We start from the raw sequence: 15,191 nt of genomic DNA, 5'->3' as shown, positions 1-15,191 counted from the left end.
CATCTGGCATTGTTTAGAAGAATTTCATTTTTAATATAATATGTTACTTTCATTTTGTGTATATTATAGAATTAATATTGTGTAAATAAAAGGACTATTCACTGCTGAGGTGAAGGAAATCTTCTTTCTACCTTGCCAGTTTGCATCCTTCCTTGCATTAAGCTTTCATCATTTTCCTTGTCTTGTTCTCCAGGACAATCAAGATTTTGGAATTTCACAGATTTCTTACTTTCAGGGTCAATGGCTGCAGTTTATTTAGTATTTTCTTACATAGAAGCTAATGATTCTGTCATTCTTGCCTTTCCTAGTCTGACTCTATATTTTCAGAAAAGGATGAATTACAGATTTATATAGTGTCCCAATAAAGTTCTCATTCTGTATTTATTCATTAAATAATATAACTTATTATAATGACTTTTAAGACTGAGTCGTCTTTATTGAGTGTTAAAATGCTTTGTCAAAAATATGCAATAAATGTAAATTCACTTTATGAATCAATTTGCAGATTGTTTCGGCTGTCTTTACTCATCAACACTAATTCAAATTTATTTTTTGCAAACAAAGTTATGTTAATAGATTACTAAACATCCTGTTGTTGTTGTTGTTGTTGTTGTTGTTGTTATTATTATTATTATTATTATTATTATTATTATTATTATTATTATTATTATTATTATTATTATGCCTTTGGTATGTTTCTGTTTAAGAATGTGAAACTGTCATGGTACCTGTATGGCATTTTAAGCAACACAGCTCTGTCTACAGGCAGCTAATAATTCTTGTCATCTTAAGCTATCAAAAAGATTTTTTTCCCAAGAAGCAGAATTTACTTATTTTTATTTTATTTCCACATTTCTTGAAAAGTTTATCAGTTCTTTTAGTGTGTAAGAAACTTATAGGACAACTGTTGCTTACATTTATCTGCTTCTCATTCAAGCTTATTTTTCAGTTTTGGGGAAATCTTTTGAAACATGGTATTCAAAAGTGTCACTTGCAATTTTCTTGATAGGTGCGAAAGTGCTGAAAATTTATGTAAAATACTAGACTTACTTGAGTATTTCAAAGACTTGAAGCTCCTAAGCAGAACGTGTGATATACCCCATAAGAATTAATTTATACATATACTATTGTGAAGCTACTTAAAAGTCAAAAAAACATACAGGTGCATAAAGAACATATGTTTTAACAAGTATTGACTACATCATCATCTTATATCAAATATTTTATTTATACGCCTTTCGTATTTGTACATTTTTTTTCATAAGACTTCACAATTTAAACTAACTTTACACACATATAGTAAGCTTAAAAGCCTTCCAAATAAGAAAAATATGTATGCTAAACTTTTCAACAGACACAGTGTAACACTTAGCAGTACACCTGATTTAAAGCACAATACTGTCTTGTGTAGTAAAGTAAAAAAAAAAAAAAGGTATAAAGATTGAGTATTGCAGTAATTTAAAGGATAAAGCAATCAGGAAATATATAGGTTTAATGACTAATACATACTTTTAAAAATGTTATTTAGCTCACTTGATTACTTACTTTGCCCAGTAATTCTCCCAGTGTGACATCTTCATGATTGAGAACCCATTTCTTATCCTGTGGCAAGAAAAGGAAAGAATTTTCAGTCGTTACAAATGTATACTTTCTATAAGATGCATTTCAACAAGTAGAAATTGATCTAATGACTGATCAATCAAAAACACACTAGGCAGTTAAAAATTTATGAGTTTCTAAAACAGGTTTAAGAAAACTTGCTATTCAACAAAGTATTGAATTACACTGCAGAGTAACCACATCAAAGTATGTGTGCTGATATAACCCTACACACTTTCTCATGAAAGCTCTGGAAACAGTATCTAGTGCTGTGTTTTTACCTCTGTCAAGATCAAATGTGAAGCTTCATTTTAGAATACGAAGTAACTTACTGCAGAATCAAAGAAAAATTTTCTTTCCTCAGTGCAGGTAAAAAAACCAACTGATTTTTCTACTTATTAACAAGATACATATTTGTATCTCTTAAGTGTTAGTTCTTAATTCTTCTTTGGTAGTTTGACACATAACAGCCAAATATCTGAAAAGACAACAATTGCTAGTCGTAGTATCTACTCAGTGTTGATGACTAGCAATTTTATTTCTGTTAGTATCTCATCTACTTACCACCTCACAAACACTATTACCACTTCTCTTATTACTGATATGATCCTAAGCAGTCTTTATTAGTAATAAGAAGGCATATATCTAAACAGGCGTATGCCAACTGTATAAATAAATTCTCATTAAAGCTCATAGAAAACCAATGCAACCATGCTGGCTTTACAGTATACCTGATATATGACATTATCAGGTTTTCTGGACTATGGAACATTTATTGCGATCCTGCCCAGAAGACCACTGCACGTCACAGGATTAGGGATCATCACTGATGTTAACCTCAGTGCGCCCTGCCTGTGCTGCTTGTACTGAATGGCCTTCAGGCCTGTGTTGTGCTGCATACATCCCTTTGTCATAGGATAAACTTGGCCAACTCAACCAGCATATTATTACAGTTCCCACCAGGTACTGGCTATTGGTACTGGTGGTGTATACGGGCTATACACCACCTGCACAGCCCTGCCTTTATCCAACAGTGCACCAAGAAGTTCTCATGGGGACATATTTTCTGTTTGACAGCAGAAATGATGAGCAGAGTTATCTACTAATTAAAAAAATGTAATAATCCCATAATAGCTCCAGTGACTGAAATAGTAGAAGCCTTCTGTGAAGAGGGCCTGTCCAGCATGCTGCCTGTGGGTTGGAAGCCCATTAAACACTACAAGACCTGGAGTTCTCCCAGTCTAACAGGATGTAAGTTTATGCTATTCTTTCCCTACAGTGCTAGCTCTAATCGACAGTATTTTAAATGATACCTTGAAGAGTCTGAGTGACTTTCTTACTGGGATCCTAACACCTCCTGGTGCAAAACAGGTAGTTATCAATGTGCAAATACCTGATGGCAGGGAAGAAAGAAGAGGGAGCAAGACCCTTCTCTGCGGTTCCTGCTAACAGGAGAAGTAGCAATGGTCACAAATCAGGAAACAGGAAATTCATTAGGAACATGAGAAAATGTGTTTTTACTGTGAGGGTGGTGAAATACTAGAACAGATCGCCCAGAGAAATTTTGGAGTCTTCACCTGAAGAGACATTCAACACCAAACTGGGCATGGTGCCAGGAAACCACATTATAGCTGATGCAGCCCTAGTTGTGGGGTTGAACTCAATATCTCAGGTTTCTTCTAACCTCAGGTTTCTTCCCTGCGTGGTGCTTTTACTCAGGTGGGCAGCTGCGGTCTGCCACAACTGCTCATTCACTCCCCTCCTCAAAGGGAAAGGGGGAGAAGATACAATGAAAAGGGCTCAAAGTCTGGGATAAGGACAGGGAGATCACTCAGCAATTATCGTCACGGGCAAAAAAAGACTCAGCACAGAGAAATTAATTAGATTTATTACTAACAAGCTAGAGCAGTGAGAAACAATCTCCCTTTCCCTCCCCAAAAATAAAAACACCTTCCCTCATCCATGCTATTCTACCTCCTTCCCCTGAACAGTGCAGGCAAAAGGAAGCTGTGGTCAGTCCCTGACACTTCGTCTCCACATGGTCCCTCCCTGCCCCTGCTCCCTGTGGGGTCCCTCCCATGGGATGCCGTCCTTCCCCAACTGAGCCTGGGGGGCTGCCCACAGGCAGCAGCTCTTCAAGCACTGCTCCCACACGGCTCTGTCCCACGGGGTCCATCCATCCATCCATCCATCCCTCAGGAGCACACTGCTCCAGCACGGGTCCCCCACGGGTGGGGGCAGCTCCCCCCAGCCCCCCTGCTCCTGCGTGGGCTCCTCTCCACGGGCTGCAGCTCCGGCCCGGGGCCTGCTCCTGTGGGGGCTCTCCATGGGCCGCAGCCTCCTCCAGGCCACATCCACCTGCTCCAGCGGGGGCTCCTCCACCCATGGGGGGGCTGCAGCGTGGAGATCTGCTCCATGGGGGACCCATGGGCTGCAGGGGGACAGCCTGCTCCACCAGGGGCCTCTCCCTGCACAGCCCGCAGGGGAACTGCTGCTGCCTGCCTGCCTGCAGCACCTCCTGCCCTCCTGCGGCTCTCACCTGGCAGGCTGCAGGGATGTTTTACTCCTTGCTCTCCCAGCTGCTGTTCCACTGCATTTTTTTCCCCTCCCTTACCTCTGCTCTCCCAGAGGCCCACCCAGCATCACTCCCTGTCTCAGTTCTGGCCAGCAGCAGGTCCCTTTTGGAGCAGCTGGAGCTGGCTCTGCTCTGACATGGGCTGGGCTCTGCCCACAGCAGCCACCCCTGCAGCCCCCTGCTACCAAAGCCTTGCCACCTATACCCAATACAGCCTGTGATTCAAAAACATTGAAAGCCCTACTGTATGTAATTAGACTTTAATGCATGGAATTCACTCTTCTTATGGAAACAACATATCTGTAATTAATATGCTAGGTTAAGCCATATTACCAAGATGGAACCAGATACTACATAAATTTTGTTTTTCTCCCAAAGACTATCCTAACAGCAGGCATTGCAACAGTCATCACTACCTTTATCACATTTTCAAATTTAAAATGAAATGTTGAATGTGGTTTATTCTTGTCATTTATCAGTGAGACACATAACCATAACAAAATTCTAATATTCTAGGAAAAAAAAAAAAAAACACAGAACAAAACATATAAACTTATCTCCTACTATGGCTGAATCCTAAGTAGCTAGTACGGCACTTTGAGCATAACCTGCATACAGAGCATTATGAATGACCTTTTTGGAGCAAATAGCTTAAGTTAATCTTAAACGAAGGTGAAGGATTTTGTGTGTTTTGTTTTTGTTGTTGTTTGGTTGGGTTTTTTTGGTTGTTGTTGTTTAAACTCTAAAAATTCCTCTCCCCTTTCAGATCGAAGGCTAAATCTTTTACAACACATTCTCCACAGGCATCACAGTGAATAAGCACTACTTCCTTTGACCTATGCAGCCAATAAAATCCGATGTCAACTCATAATGAATCTGGAGTCTAATTTCTCTTGCTCTTTTTGCAAGGAAACTGTTCAGCAGGTAGTCCAGAAATGTTCCAGGTAACTGATAGAATGGAAGGAGCAAAGAAGGATTATGCTGCACGATGCACTCATTAACTTTCTCCACACTTTTTCTCCACTGTCATGAACTCAGCAGGAGGAGAAAAAAAAAGAAAAAGGAAGGGGGTAAAGTATTATTATGATTTCTATGATAGTTATATCACAGAATTATGCTGATCATTGCTCGTGTAAGCCATGCTCACTGCACTCTCTAGGGTCTCTCTAAATGCCTCTAGTCAGCCCAACTTCCCGCATGCTACTCCCATCAGCCCTGAAGGCATGAAGTCCTGTACCATAACACCATGAATACCTGGTAGGATCCATGCAGTGCCATTCCCTCTTCCACGGAGGGGCATTGGGAGACTTGAAAGAAAATTCTCCAACAATGATCACTTGATTTTTCTCCTGCAGACAACTTTCTTGATTAAAGCTATTGCCTCACTGACCAGACACCAGCAATGACTTTTTCCTTCATCTCCATTTGATTTTGCTAAAAATAGAAATGTTCTATTCACTGAAGCCTGTTAAATATTCTAGATTATTTATTTTTTGCTGATGGGATGCTTCTTTCAGAAGCTGTTATACTATAAATGTAGGAAGGGCCATCAAATTATACACTGTCCTTCACAAGAAATGCTCAAATTTAAGAAAACAATTTGAATATAAAGTTCTAAAGAAAATAAAGTATATATACATATATATATATAAACGACTACTTAGAAGTATTAACATAAGGGTTTTTAACATTGCAATAAGTACTGTTAAGGCCAAAAAGTTATGAAAACAAATAATAATAGAATTTTTAACCTCTTAATTTCTAAGAGTCTATGTAGTGAATGGCTTTTTGAATATTGACATGACACTTCAGACGGCTGTTTATGAAGAAAAAATCTGATACATAATCCTTCAGAGAAATAGTTAAACAATATGGTACCATAAACTGTAATCAGATGATCTGTCAAAGGAATTGTTATAATTATAGCAGTACATTAATTGCTATCTGTATCTCTCTTTTTATGAAAACCTTAAGTTTTTGTCATACCAGTATAAAGAATTAATTACATTGAGTATCTTAGTTCTGTCAAATTTTTCACAATTCAAGGTTCACACTAAATTTGATCAGCTTCACTACTAAGGCTTCTGGTTTTGGATTAGAAAAAAATAAACATATCCATGAGCATAAGCAAATTGTGCTGCCTTGCTAGTCTCAGTTTCACAAGGTATTGATAAGTGAATATTCACCTCAACCATAGATAAATTTATAAGTTTCCTTCTTATTAAAGCATTATATGAACAAAACTCTTGAATTGCTTTTGTAGATATACAAACTGCCTTAGATTATAGAGATTTAGTATGTATGCCATTCCTGTGACTAGTTGACTGAGCCACCAGACTGAAAAGGCAGCGGGTACAGCTCCAGGAGACACTCAATCCTTTCTGCTTCTAGTTGAAATCTCTTCAAAACTGCTCTTTTAATACTCATTAGGCACCATCTGCACCAACCTCAAAAGCAGATAGCTAAAGAAAATGATGCTGCCCTTGGCATATCACACTCCCTCTGACTGCGATCATCATTCATTTAGTCTTTTAACTTCTGTATAAATATAATGGATTCTGACACCAGTAATACTTTCCAGATGATCCAGGAGAGATTAGCAGAAGACACATACTGTAACACAATTAATAGGACAGTAACTGTAACCCAGAGCTCATATCTAAGTCAACTCCCCTCAGTCAAAAGCTTTTCTGTTGGTCCTCCCTCCTGGTTTCTCTCTCTCAGGTTCAGTGAAAGCCTTAAAGACTACAAAAACACCTCAAAGACTGTGAAAACAATAATTATTTTCTTGAGGAAATACCAAAATATAACTCTCCTCCCCTGCTTTGCCTGTCCTTTTATATAGCCTATATAGCCTTCACCTTGTGTGAATCTTAGAACTGGGCTTCTAGATAAAAAGATGATAACCATACTACTAAACTGTACTCCTCTACTTGAAAAGCAAACTCATTAACCTGAGATTATTTCTTGAAAGGCTAGAAGAAATTCAGGTGCTCCAGGATGCACTTAGACCTGTAAAACCTATGCAGAGATATGCCCAAGCTCTAGCAATGTCTGTAATTTCCTCCTAAATTTGAAATTTACTGCTAAGGTATGCACCTCATACACTGAGAAGGCAGGCTAGAAACTTAATGTAGGACTGGTCCTTAAGTCCATCTGTGAATTCAAATCTTAAATCATAGAGGGTCCCTCTGTCACACAGCACTAGTCAAGTTGAAGAAAACATTTAATGTAGACATATTAAACTAAACAAGTCTGAATCTTCACATGCATTAGTTTCATCTAGCACCTTACAGCACTTGCAGAGTGATTTAACCTCTATTTATTCTACTGCCAGCACCAAGGCAGTTTCTTCAGCAGACAGCTGGAAAGAAACTAAGAGATGCTATCTAGTGTATAAATCCGGCATTAGAAGAAAAAAGATATCTAATTAGCAGGATGTTAAATAGCCATTCAAACACTGTTTTGAAACTGTGCAACTGACTCAAATAATCATCTTTAATAACCTACTAACCTAAGCACTGCAAGGTGGACAGCAACAAGGACAAAACTGTATTTCTACTGCAAGTATGTAGTCTCACTAACTCTGTTCAACTTGTGCTGAGCTGAATATGTCATATCCAATATTTTTGGGAAGCTACCAACAATTAAATACATCAGTGAAGCACACAAAGCAATTGATCAGCATAACATAAACAAAAGTTAGCAAATAAGGCTGTCTTTTTTTCCTGTCTGATCATAAAATTCATGATTTTATGCAAGTGCCTATTTCTGGTTATGATAGACAGTATTTCTCCAGTTGTTAATACTCTAATACATTAATCATGTACGCAGAATACACTGAGAGATACAAAAGAAATGGACAGCAAAATGTGAAATAAAACACAACCTTTAACGTAGGTATGGATAAACAGACACTAATGCCCATCAGTCTGAGTCATAAAAATTCTCATTTTAACAGAATTGTTTCTAAATCAAATAGAGCAAATTCAATAGATTTTCATACCTAGTCATAAGCTAATCAATGAAAGAGAAGGTCAGAGCTCTTGAAATTGTTAATGCCATTACAATTCTCTGCTGTCCTGGTTTTGGCTGGAATATCATTGATTTTCCTCCTAGTAGATGATATGGTGCTGTGTTTTGGAGTTTGGATGAAAATAAAGTTGATAACATACCAATATTTTAGTTGTTGCAGAGTAGTGCTTACACCAATTAAGGACATCTCAGCTGCCCCACCAGCAAGGAGGCTGGGGGTGCACCAGGAGCTGGGAGGGACACAGGCAGGACAGCTGGCCCAGACTGGCCCATCCCACATGGTGTCATGCTGAATAATTAATATGGGCGGAGTTGGCTGGGAGGGGTGCTGTTGCCTGGGGGACTGGCTGGGCATCATTCAGTGGGTGGTGAGCAATTGCATTGTGCATCACCTTCGTGTAATGTTTTCTTCTTCTTTTTTTTTTTTTCCCTTTTTATTTATTTATTTATTTATTTTCTTTTTCCTGTTCTCCCCTCCCTTTCTTTCCTATTAAACTGTCATTACTTTATTTACCCGTAATCCTATTCCCCGTCACACTGTGCTGGGAATGAGCACATGGCTGTACAGTGCTGAGCTGCCTGCTGGGCTAAACCACAACACCTGCAAAAGGAATCTGTTTATGATGTAACCCTCCTCTTGCAACGCAACTATAAATCACTCTTTACCTAGTGCTCGTTCAGGCTCTTTTATTACTAATTTTGGACCACAGAATTTGAAAGCAATTCAGACAAATCTATTACAGAAATTAGTGCTTGGACATACCTGCTTATTATATGAATGATATACCTTATTTCCAAATGGGGTTATTTAAGAACCCCAGACACTTTATCCTATTACATTTTATTTATGTCCCCTGGTGTCCAAAACTACCATTATCATTTCAAGATAAATATGAAAGGAGCAGAAACTAAATTACAGGAATGTCATACTTCATGACCAAGGATTTTAACTGACTTGGCTTGGCTCAGATAAATACTTCATTGCCTTTTTGGAGATAAGCCTTTATGACATATAAGGAGCTACTTGGCAAAAGCAGGATTTTGAGATATCATTTGGAAGAATACTGGGGAAATGCCAAGACACGTAATGGATTGGAAGGAACCACCTCCAGGTGGAAACTTCTTGAGTGGAAAATGAAAGATGAGCAAGGATGATACAGAGACTGCTCTGGTTAGTACATTCTTTTACAGAATCACAGAACAGCTGAGGTCGAAAGGGACCACTGGAGATCGTCTAGTCCAACCCCCCTGCCAAGCAGGATCACCTAGAGCACAAGTGCACAATGCTGGCTCATAGTTAACCTGCTGTTCACCATAACTCCCAGGTCCTTCTCTAGTCCTCTCCAGCAGGTCAGCCCCCAGCCTGTACTGGCGCTTGGGGTTATTCCTCCCAAGGTGCAGGACCCTGCACTTGCTTTTGTTGAACTTCATGGGGTTCCTTTTTGCCCAGCCCTCCAGCCTGCCCAGGTCCCTCTGAATGGAAGCACGGCCTTCTGGTGTACCAGACAGTCCTCCCCGGTTTGTGTCATCCACAGACTTGCTGAGGGCATGCTCTATTCCATCATCCAGGTCATTGATGAATAAGTTGAACAAGGCCTCCAACTAGATTTTGCACCACTGAGCACAACCCTCTGAGCTCTGCCATCCAGCCAGTTCTCTGTCCACCTCACTGTCCACTCATCTATCCCATACTTACTGAGCTTGACGATAAGGATGTTATGGGAGACGGCAACAAAAATCTTGCTAAAGTCAAGGTGGACAACATCCACAGACAGTCTTCACATCATAGAAGGCTACCAGATCGGTTAAGCATGATTTCCCCTTGGTGAGTCCTTGCTGACTACTCCTGATCACCTTCTTAACCTCCGTGTGCTTGGAGATGACCTCCAGGATGAGCTGTTCCATCACCTTTCCAGGGTTTTTCCAGTTGAGGCTGACTGGCCTGTAGTTTCCTCAGTCCTCCTTCTTGCTCTTTTTGAAGGCTGGTGTGACACTGGCCTCCAGACCTTAGGCATCTCTCCTGCTTTTCACGACCTCTCAAAGATGATGGAGGGTGGCCTAGCAATAACATCCACCAGCTCCCTCAGCACTTGTGGGTGCATACCACCTAGGCCCATGGATTTGTAGGTATCAAGATGCTTAAATGAACTCTAACCCAATCATCCTCAATCACAGGAAAATTCTCCTTTCTCCAGACCTCCTTTCTTGTCTCTATGATCTGAGATTCCTGAGGGCTGGTTTTAGCAGTGAAGATAAAGTATGGAAGGCATTCGGTAACTCTGCCTTCTCTGAATCCTTTGATACCAGGACACCTGACCCATTCAGCAGTGGGTCCACATTTTCCCACTGATATATCTGAAGAAGCCCTTCTTGTTGTCCTTGGCATCTCACCAGATTTAATTCCAAATGGGCCTTGGCCTTCCTCATCACATCCCTGCATACTCAGACAATATTCCTCTATTCCTCCCAAATGGCTGGTCCCTTTTTCCACAGCTGTATACCTGTTCTTCTGTTTGAGTTTTGCCAGGAGCTCCTTGGTCATCCATGCAGATCTCCTGCCCCCTTTGCTTGCCTTCTTACTAATGGAGACACCTTGATCTTGAGCTTGGAGGAAGTGATGCTTGAATACTGACCAGCTCTCCTGGACCCCCTTTCTTCCAGGACCATAACCCATGGGATTCCTGCACATAGGTCCCTGAAGATGCCGAAGGTCTCCTGAAGACCAGGGTTGTGATCCTATTTTTTTCCCTGCTTCCTTCTTGAAGACACATGGTTGTTTCCAACCAGGCAAAGCGGTTCTTTGTTCCTTGGCCCACATAAGTAGGATCTGGCTGATCAGGTCAGCCAAGTCTGTGGTGATACAGCAGGTCCAAGGTCAAGCAGGGAAGTCAGCCTGTGGGTCAGTCTGGTTATGCTGCCTGGCCGTCATCCTGGGTCAGATAGCCCCAGGAGCACTGGGCAGGCTCACCATGACAAGGCAGCGCCAGGGTCAGTCCCAGCCTCGCCCCATGGGACAGGGCCCTGTCACAGATAATGGGGTGCGTGGCCAGGCACAGGCAGGGCTGTGAGGGGTCTGAGCAGTCAGGCCTTGCTGCAAGCGGCTCCCACGGATGGGGTCCAGCCCTGGCTGAGGCGTCCCCACAGCCCTGCCCGGGAGCCTCACCACAAGGTCACCGGAGGGAAAGGCAGCCCTCTGCTGAACCACCATCAAGGCGTGGAGCTGTGGGCCAGGAAAGGGCTCCTCTCAATGCTCCTACTGAGCTAGCTGTCAAACAAGTTGTCTTGTTTGACAGCTTGTTTTGTCCCCACAAAAAGACAGTAAAAACAGTAATTTCAGAAATACATTCTTCAACTACAAAAACAAATGAACAAACAAAAACCTTTGAAAGTAACCATAAATTCTTTGCATTTGAAGAAGAAAGTATTCCACTAAGAATGTTGGTAAGTTTCATGGTTCCATTTACGATGGTAAGTTTCATCCCTTGAATAATCAGCAAGGAATCAATTAGACATCATTCCTTTCTTCAGGAGAGATGCAGGTGTTGGAGCTGTGTGCTAGGTCTCTAAGGCCACAGTAAGAACAGCTGATGGTCCCTGTACAAGATGAAATCTCTTATTTCCTATTCTGAACTATGCAGCTGAACTGTTATTAGTATTACCCTAATTTCTGCCAAATAAGTAAGCTCAAGTCTGAGATGAGGTTTTCCTTCTACCTATCTTCATTTATTGACAAAAAACAGATCAAAGAAAACATGAATTATTATGTCAGGAAGAAGTTAGTAACAAATTAGTTATATCAAATTATAATAGCTTTCAATAAAATGTAAAATGAAATTCCCCTAACATTTTTCTACAAATTGTTGGTAACAATTTCAAACACGAAGAAGTGTAACACGGTGCTTTTTCAAATTTACAACTAGCAGAGAGGCAATTAAGTACTCAACATTTTAGAAACAGACATTTTGCAAACTAGATATAAATTTAAAAGCAACAGCTTATACACTTGTATACACTTAGCATTTCAACAAGAGACAGGAAAGGGGGGAAAGAAAATGCCACCTATTTTTGTATTCTATTTCAGAGCACCATCAGAGAAAAGCAAGATTCTTACCTAGCAGACTACAAAGCAAGATTTGTAAGAGGGAAGAGTGAGTGAATTCTGATCAGGTTCTCTCACAGGACGAACACTTTCAAAGAATTCTGTTTTATCATCAATGTTATTTACTCGTCTCATGTACTTTGTATCAATATTTCCCCTTGCTAGTTCAGATCATATTGAAATCATAAACCTAGGTACTGTCATACTAATAAATACGATCTAACACAAACTTTGCTCCTGCTTTTCATCTTAACAGTAGGTGCATCAAAAACAAAACAAGGTTGAAAATATCTAGAAATTGGAAACTGTAGTTGATTTAGGGGAAATAAACGGCACCAACTAAAATTATTTTTTCAGAACATTGAGAAGACTCAACCAAAACCAAAATATTGTTTTATGAGAACTGAGAACAGGAGACTTCCCAACTTAAGAATGCATCTTAACTGAGCATGGGGCATTTATCAGAAGCCTCAACCTCCTCTCCCCCACCTCAACTTCAGTAACACTCTTCTAGAAAAACATATAATAGAGGAATATTGCTCAGGAGCACAGTGCATATACATGCATTATGCCTGTTTGTTCATATTGCAAGCATAAAATATGGGTTCAGAAAAATATTTTGAAAAGTAGTATTTCCACTCCTTCCTCCAACTGGGACAGAAAATATCAGTAGTAAGAATTACTGCAGCTATGAACAATTTTTCCACAACAATAAAAATGGAAAGTCAATCTTTCACCTTTAGTAGTAATGTTAATTAGAGTAAAGTTCTTAACAGCTAAGAAAGCCATCATCACAGATCATTTTTCATGACGCAGGCATTCAAATATTACTTCTCAAAACTCGCTGAAGCAGATACAAAAAAGAAAGCCAGTAACAGTTGTGTACGGGTGAATCGGACCTACCAATGTGGAAATGAGAAATGATCTTAGAATTACGATTTGCTGCACCACCAATGGCAGTAGATCTGACGTGCATACCAATTTCATGATTCACAAACTATGTGTTTCAAGTCCTTCAGATTAAGTACAGAAATACAGGTAGCTAGCGTAAAAGATTTTTCATTAAGAGCAAGTGAGTTTTACAAGAGGGGTTCTGAAAACCCCACTGACAACTGCTTTAAAACTGTTTCAGAATAAAGATTCATGACCTGTAAAAATTGTTACAGAAGCTGTTTAGCATTATCTATGCAAAATATGAACTTTTTTCCACGGAGCTAAACCTATTTCATCTGACTTGATAGCACCATTAAAACCTTCACTATGAAGTTCAACCTTTTTACTAAACCAAATCCTGAACAGCCATAAACCAACAAGATAGAACTAAGATTTGTAAAAGCTACTATGCAGCATACAAAACATAGAAGTGACCTCAAATTAACTCCACATTTTTTCCTTGAGCCTTCTTTCTTGAAGATCAATAGACAAAATGACTGCAGAAATCAATATGGAAAAAAAAAAAAAAAAAAAAAACCAACTTTTTTTGCAAGAATATGCAGTATTTCCCAAAGATTATGCTCTATTCTTTATCAAATGACTAGAAAGATGCTGAGAGTATTTCAGAAAAAGTACAGGAAATAAAGAAAAATAAAGAGAAAAAAAGCTGAGAAGGAAGAAGTAATAAACAGAATGTGAAATCCAAAAGTGTAGAAAAAAAAAAAAAAAAAAATTATTTAAAAATCATTGCATTTAAAATACACTAAGGAAACTTAGAGCACTTAACTCAATATAGTAGCTTCGGCTCCTAAACTGAAGAATTCAAAATCACATATTTACCAAATACGTGCAGGCAGATTTTATCTGCCCTTTATGGGGTAGCCTTCCAAAACAGGACCATTCCTCAGTAGACTCAAAGGAAAAGAAACTGTGATTGCAGTTTCTCATTTAAACATTTTGTATGATTGAAAGAGAGGAATGTAAAAACTAAGTCTTTTTATGCATAAAAGCAAAAATACATTCCAATTGTTAAACTAGGCTAAAATATTTCCACAAACGCATACATACTTTTATTTCTTTGCCTCACCCCTCAACCCCTATGAAAATTGCATGAACTTTTCATAGTTTATGCACTGTTTTCATAGGATTGGTAGACTACGGATGTGTCTAAAAATGTCCAAGCATATGTAAAATGTCCATTATATGTAAAATGCTTAGATATATTTGGCTTCATCCTCACTTCAAACTTCAGCTGTTTCCAGTTAGATAGTTTCTTTTCCCCAAGAGATAAAACGCTTCACTTATTTTGGCAACATCCACACACTAAGGTACATGTATACTCCCTGCTAGACTGAACCTTTAAACATCCAACAGTCCTTCCAGAATAATTTCTAAATTGTAGTGGTTAGTATACACTTCGGTATACCTACGTAAGAGCTTCAGCTCCCCATTAGAGCTTCTGCCAAATTCCTATTTTGTTCAGACAAAAGCTTAACATTCTCCAACCTATCCCTTCCTAGCCACATATGCTCCTCTTTCACTGGTGTTCATAATCTTCAGGTAACGCATTAAAATTAAAATGCAAAAGAATTGACCTGGTAAAATTTCAAACAAACAGGTATACTGGTTTAATTTGCAATTGGGAAAGAGCAGGAAAAAGGCAAAGCCACAAAGAAAGAAAAAGGGAGCAAGATCACCTTCTTATCACACACACATAGACACCTTTTTGGCAGCAGCAAGTTGTTCACTTTACGCAGCTGCAACATGAAACTGCAGCCTTAATTTGTATGACTCTTCCAGTGTGAATATTAGTAAATTCTGCCTGCATTCCAAGACAGATACATGATGGCTTTTAACCCAAAGTCAAACAACATTACAGAAATGTCCATAGTTTAACTAAAGCATGTTGCATTTTTATCAGGTAGGTATTGTTCTCTAAGAAGATACTGC

At 39.4% G+C, this 15,191-nt stretch overlaps 1 protein-coding gene across 5 annotated transcripts in view; it reads right to left on the bottom strand.

Moving 5' to 3' along the window:
* FER (FER tyrosine kinase) overlaps positions 1-15,191 on the bottom strand; it is a 187,366-nt gene that overhangs the window by 66,951 nt on the left and 105,224 nt on the right. For all 5 annotated transcript variants that reach the window (XM_068666029.1, XM_068666033.1, XM_068666032.1 and 2 more), the window contains one exon: positions 1,546-1,602. In XM_068666029.1, the coding sequence (XP_068522130.1) occupies positions 1,546-1,602 (57 nt within the window). The remainder of the gene's footprint in view (positions 1-1,545; positions 1,603-15,191) is intronic.

This window comes from Anas acuta, chromosome Z (assembly GCF_963932015.1).
Source record: "Anas acuta chromosome Z, bAnaAcu1.1, whole genome shotgun sequence".
NCBI classification, from domain to species: domain Eukaryota; kingdom Metazoa; phylum Chordata; class Aves; order Anseriformes; family Anatidae; genus Anas; species Anas acuta.
Note: the sequence above shows the minus strand (reverse complement) of the source record. Positions and strands in the feature narration are given on the sequence as shown.